This window comes from Styela clava, chromosome 13 (genome assembly GCF_964204865.1).
Source record: "Styela clava chromosome 13, kaStyClav1.hap1.2, whole genome shotgun sequence".
Classification (NCBI taxonomy): Eukaryota; Metazoa; Chordata; class Ascidiacea; order Stolidobranchia; family Styelidae; genus Styela; species Styela clava.
The window spans coordinates 6,253,162-6,260,035 of NC_135262.1; the positions used below are offsets into that span (position 1 = coordinate 6,253,162).

At 39.8% G+C, this 6,874-nt stretch overlaps 1 protein-coding gene across 1 annotated transcript; it reads right to left on the bottom strand.

Annotated features, from left to right (window-relative positions):
• Window positions 1-157: 157 nt before the first annotated feature.
• LOC120332759 (lysine-specific histone demethylase 2-like) lies at window positions 158-5,277 on the bottom strand. The gene is made up of 2 exons (XM_078119288.1): window positions 5,260-5,277; window positions 158-3,204 (listed from the first exon to the last, which is right to left on the bottom strand). The coding sequence occupies exon 2, from the start codon at window positions 3,193-3,195 to the stop codon at window positions 241-243; it is 2,955 nt and encodes a 984-aa protein (XP_077975414.1). The 5' UTR covers window positions 3,196-3,204; window positions 5,260-5,277; the 3' UTR covers window positions 158-240.
• Between the last annotated feature and the right edge of the window lie 1,597 nt (window positions 5,278-6,874).

Consider the following 6,874-nt stretch of genomic DNA (forward strand, 5'->3'; position numbering starts at 1 on the left):
TCCACGGCCAAATTTTGTCTACAGAATAAGGGGGTGCGTATTGAGCTTAACTGGCTAATAATTCTTACATTTTAATCTTAAATGTCTTAATTCCATTTGGCAGCATTGTATTTCCTAATGCAGAACTTCTAATGCTCAATCATTACATCAGTAAACATACATTGTTGAAAGAATTTTATTAACCAATACAAGAGTGCACTTAGTTGGATTTTACATGATTTGATTACGGATTGAAAATAACTATGAAGACTGTTCGGTTTTAAACACTGCAATCTTAGCTGCTTCTCTTAATCCACTAAGATAAGCACCAGTTACAGTCTGAGGAAAATGTCTGTTTGTTGCTTCACCAGCAAAGTACAATTTACCATCAATAGACTTTGCTAGTCTGTCGTAATCCTCACCACTGCTTCCAGTTTTAATGTAACTATAAGCCATTTGAGCATATGGATCAGTTTTCCATCGTGTCACAAAATATCGTATAGGCTGTGGAATTGATTTGTTTGGAAACATTGCACGCAAAACAGTCATAGCAATGTCCACAACCTCCTGTTCAGTCATTTTTGAAGCAGCATCAACAGAATCCCCTGAAATTACACTCATAAGAACATTTCCTTTTTCCATCGATACGCTTGGCATATCATAAAACATTGTGAAAAATCCCTTTTTTATTTTGTCTGAGGGTATATAACCGAAATAGTTTGCACCATTTATTTTGTCTTCCCAAAATCGCTCTGGAAATTCCAATCCTACTTTTTCTATACACCCACACCCTATTTTGCCCATTGCATCCTGTTTGAAGTTGGGTAGTTCTGGTTTGAATAAAATGCTTTTGGATTTTAAAACTGCCAAGGGTACAGTTATAAGAACACAGTCAGCACTAAAAATATCTCCAGTGTCAGTTTGGACTTCAACTTTTTCATTTGTATAGTCGATACTTGTAACAGGTGAAGATAATCGGATATCAAGATTATAAGCCAAGGATTTTAGAAGAGCAGAAAAACCATATTGTACCAGGGTATGATCACCCCCAAACTGAGCAAAGGTTTCGTTTTGATCCCAATGAAAAGCCGATACTTTATCCAAACAAGCACCGCATGCAAATTCAAGATTACCAACATGAAACTGCAAAAGTTGCTCCTCTAGTTCAGAAAATGTTAGTCCACTTTGTCTTTTCCACTCAGTGTGAGCCTCAATAATTTTCTCTCCCAGAGAAGAATCTGAATTTTCTTGCTGAGTTCTTCGCCAATCCGCTATTATGTCGAGCAACGCATTAAAATGAAAATCCATTCTCTTGTCACAGTGCATTGATATCGGAACGCCGTTGCTGTCATACAAATCACATTGTGGTCTTAGAACTTGCATCTTCAATCCTAACTGTTCTGAAATGAGTGCCATTGGATTATTCACACATCCATTGACAATTTGAGCTCCTCTTCCAACACAGGTACCATTCAAAGACCAATCATCATGCACTCTTCCGCCGATGCGATCTCTTGCTTCTAAAATTGTGACTTTTATACCAAAATTGTGCAGTTGCCTTGCACCCCCTAAGCCAGCTGGGCCTGCACCAATTATAATAACATCCTTATTCAAGTACTTATTTGGTAGCAAAGCGACACTGGACGGACTTGAAAGTGCCCCAATGTTTATTAAACCCTTATAAGTAGCGAAGCATAAAATTCTAGGCAAAAGATGTTCACACAAGAATATTCGTGTTAATCCTCTGAGAATAATATATTGACAGCATCGCTTAACAGTTAAGAAAGATTTTTTGTGAAGAGTCCATAGAGCAACCACGAGATTTCTAACAGCAAGGTATATTGATTGATCTTTTACAAATTCAGGGAATTCTTGTGCTTCGTCTAATTCCATTACATCTGGTCTCATACAAAGCGCTTTACCATGTTCAAATGGTTTATAAAAAGGATGAAAATACCCATTTACCGCTCCTGCAGCCCTGTTGGACTGGTTGATACTTTTTCTACCACCTGGCGACATCAACAATCTACTGTCTCCTTTTTTATTTATTGGCAACACAATATTCTGTGGCAGTTCTTTTGTTTCACTCTGCTTTGTGACTAATTCACAAATGTCAGGGGGTCGTGAAACATCATTCTCACCAAAACTAATGATATGAGGAGTTTCATCAATGTCTACTGCACTCATGCCAACTCCATCTGGATAATACGAAGTTAAGTAAGGAGCAGCGGGGCTGTATTTTAAAAATGGTGTGTAATTCAAACTAGACATCCAAGGAATACTTGGATCCAATACAGTTTCAACCTGTGTATCATGCTTTTGATAACATGTATATTTAACATGAGGCTGGCCTGTGCCCACAGTAGAGTCAGATAAAGTATTTTCCATGCTTCCCATCGAGCAAACATAAGTTTTATTTATATCAATAGATAGTTCAACTTCATTTACCAGTTGTCTCCAGTGTTCACATCGCGTACATTTCACCCAATACGATAACTTTTTTTCTGGAATATATGTTGTTATGTTTTTGAAAGCACTATCCGCTTTGCTATTATTCATCCAAGCTCTTTTCCATTCATGAAATTGTTCAAATCCATCATATTTGTTTCTATAGAATTGTTCAAAGCACGCATTACAATAATGCTCTTCCAAAGAGAGATGATACCATCTTGAAGAATAACCAGTGGCTTCACAACATGCAGCATCTGCCTTGACAGCGCAGCGTTGTATTTTTTTGCCACATCCTGCTTTCCTGCATATATAGATTCTTTCAGGCTCTTGAGACGACTTTGGTTTTCTTCCACGAGGATGAGATTTGATAGGATCAATTAGCTTCCCTCGTCCTCGTTGTTTCATAGTGGGTTTTAGCACTCTATTAACTTTAGATTCAAGCTGTTTTGTTGACGATTCTGTTTGCTGTGAAATGAGTTGATCTTTTGTGATCAACTCTCCCTTGACTTTATTTTCAGCATCAACTGTGCCATTGTTTTCAAGCAAACCATCCTTGAGGTCTGTGTCAGAGTGTAGCGTGTTTTCTGTAGAACTTTTAGTTGGATTGTTTACATCAGTCACTGAAGAAAAATCTTCTTGTATATCTGATTTAAATATTTTGTTTCTCGACGACTTCCCACCATCTTCAACATAATCCTGATAACTTTTTCGCTTGGGTTTACGACCCGAAGTTCGTACAACAGCGCCAGTGTTATTGTTGCTCATTTCTAATATCTGTAAAATGTAATGAATTATTAGTTGATATCAGGCAGCTACTGGAGCAAATTCAGAAATTTTTAGCCTATAATTTTGCCTATTTTACAGAATAATAAACAGCATTCATTTGATTCTATAAATATCTGGCTTCATGCCAGCAATAACAAAAATATGGCTCAAATGAGAATTTTATTTTATGAATTTTGGAAATTCGCAAAGATTAACTAAAAGCAGAGCAATTCGAACTTGTTGAATGAATGAAATTAACTGTCAAAGCAACTGAAATGAAAACATACTCTGGTACTACGAATGAATAATCCTAAATATTTTAATCCTTAGCCAAAGGAATCAAAATACAAAATTTGAAACCATTAAAATTTGAATACAAAATATAAAGACATTGAAGCAGATAACTACCATGAAGACAAGTGAATTTAAAGAGTTTTAGATTACTTTTACTGCAGGGTAACTTTGTGATGCAAGCTATGAACAAAGTCCAAAGCTGATGGCTTTGGTGAGGAAAGAGTTTAAAAAAATCTTGGCTTGACACTGTGACAGGGGTACTTCAGATCTTGCTAGGAATTAAAAACATACTTATAACCACACAACTGATTAGTCAGAGTGGGTTAGAATCCCATGGGTAATACCGGTAATAACTAAATAATCTGTGAACAGAACTGCTGGTCTTCCCAGTTTTCACATTCATGGAGTGGTTCTCAAAACCACACACAGCTTGCATGCATTTTTGTCTCTACCTGTTGCCGAGAGTTAAATAATCGGCGCTCCAGAAGTACATGTGCCAATATGGGGTCTGGTATAGTTTAGTACCACATCCACTTCTAGTTGGCCTGGCTCAACAATTTTTGCATATAGGATAGGATTTACATATTTTTCCCGGGGAGAGGAAAGCCGATAAGACGGCTTATCCATATGGCGAACCACGGCCTCTCGTCCGGTTACCATTCCAAGTCGGGTATGGGATTAGTTTTACTGTATTGTTTGTTTTCGGAAGCATGGACTTGGTGGTGGAGGAAGCCGTAACCGACCAGCGGTTACGTGAACCACCCAACGACGGCGAGGAGTCCAGCAATCCTCTGGCACATAACCATCCCTGCATGGGATTCGAACCTGCGAACCCACGCAGAGTAACTAGAGGTGCGGTGGCAAGCGTATTCCTAACGCTTAGCCCGTTGAGCCACACCGCCGCTGTCAATCCTAACCACCACCTGACTACGGTACGTTACCGAAAAATTACGTCATTCCCTCAAAGTGGCGTAATAGGGCCCAACGAAGTTTAGCACCACATGTACTTCTAGTTGACCTGGCCCAACAATTTTTGCATATGTCAATCCTAACCCCCACCTGACTAGGTCACCGAAAAATTACGTCATTCCGACATCACAGTGGCGTAATAAGGCCCACCGAAGTATGCGGTCTGGTCTTCCAAAACGCGCAGACGATAACCTGAAATCGAGCAAGCTATTTCTCTCGTTTTCTCGTCGCAACGATCACGATAGGAGAGAGATTGCCGGCTTTAGCAAGTTCTTATCGGCGACGCAGATGCCATTTCGGGCGATCGTAATTATACTTTGCAATCCCTATGACGTGATGGTGACGTCGTAGTGACGTAATTTTTGGATGGCATAGTCAGGTGAGGGTTAGGAATAACATATGCAAAAATCGTTATGCTAGGCCCACTGGAAGTACTTGTGGTACTAAACTATACTAGACCCGCGATCTCACTCCTATCGTGATCGTTGTGACGAGAAAACGAGAGAGATTGCTTGCTCGATTTCGGGTGCTCGTCTGCGCGTTTTGGACGACCATTCGCATACTATGGTGGGCATTATTACGTCACTGTGACGTCGAAATGACGTAATTTTTGGGTGACGTAGTCAGGTGAGGATTGACATATGCAAAAATTGTTGAGCCAGGCCAACTAGAAGTGCATGTGGTACTAAACTATACCAGACCCGCAGCTTCACTCACAGACCGTCCCCGAACTCGTAATACAGTACCGGTAATAGAACTAAAATAATGAAAATCGGAATAAAATTATGACCTAGCTCTAACCTGGTACACATACGACGGGAATACCAGAGACCAGAGTGACTATAAACCAATTGTGGACATGCATTGGTAACGTTATAAGCGCTCGTGTGACGCCACTCCAGCCACTTTGTGTCCAGAGTTCAATTGCTGCATGATCCTAACCAATGACATTAAACAACATGATGCGCAACTCCGGCATTTTTGTCCGAAGATCGTATTCGATAGCTCTACTTGACGAGACGAAAACGAGCGGATGTGTGCTGCTTTCAAGGCGTAGCACGAATGGTGTTCGTGCCTGCTTTGACAGTTGTTGTCGATTTAATGATATTTTGGAAAGTTAAGGTAAAAAGAAATCGGAAAAAGGTAAGGTAAATACTATTGTTGTATATCACACCCGGGCATCGCACTGTTAAGTACATGTGGGAAAGCCAGCCTTTGTCAAATACTACAAAGTTATTAATTCAGTACGGTACGTAGTTGCCCATTTGCCGAAATTACATATTTACTTACCCCTTATGGTTTTAAATAGTTCATGCACCTCCAGTTAGATTTTTTTAATCAGTGAGGATATATCAGTGGCGGCGCGTGGTCATTTTGACAACCGGGGCAAGCTACTGCGGGACCAAGTCACCCACATCTACGGGAACAGGATGAGCGCTGTAAGTTCTCCCATCATTTTATGAGTATAAAAACCATTCCATCGGTAACAACAAAAGCGACAATTTTTAACGATAAGAAAGTGTCTTTAATACCGGTCCAAGTCAAGGGATTAATAAATATAGACATAGTTTATTTTAAAACCTCTTTCAAAAGGAAAGGCAATATTTATCCAGATAAATACAATGACATATTAACAGAAACTTCGGGAAAGCAGACAAAACCTAAAATAAGGTTTAAAACGGTTCTATGAAGAAAGGAAAGGTAATGCAAAGATAAGGACATGCGTCGCTCACTCATAGATATATATGCTGCTAGACTTCTACTGCTTGAACATATATGCAACACGCCGCGGTTTCTTGGAAGCAAAATGCTCAATAACGCGCTGATTAAAGTCATGCATCCCAGAAATAACGTCTCTGTGAATGGATAAAACAGCCAAAAAAATTTAATCTATCTTGCTTCATTGTGTTTCTGGGATACGTTTTAATACGCTTCAGCGTGCTGAATGTTCGCTCTGCGTCGGCGGAAGAAATAGGCGTCGTCAAAATGATGTCCAGCAATTTGGCAGACGCCGCAAAGGTAGTTACTAGAGTGTTATCTATGAGGAACCCATAGAGCGCGCAAGTTGATGTGATGTTCAAAAAAGTTTGATTGGTGTATATACATCGCAATTCATTTTCCAATTTACCCACGTTTATCATGGGGTAAAATTTGGAGACAGTAGCCAACAAACGGATGGGAAATTGACGTGCAAATTTTGAAAAATTTTTGGGGTCCATCAAAGAGAACGCGGCAAGGTGTTCAGTGCGCAGACGATCGCCTATTTGATTCACCAGAATGTCACATCATTTCTTTGCAGACAAAATCAAACGCTGCGTTGTTTGCCGCGGCGTAAAGAAGCACTCCATGTGTCGTCGTATTTTATTGTTTCCCGGATACGAGATACAGCATCGCAGAAGTCTGAAATACACGACTG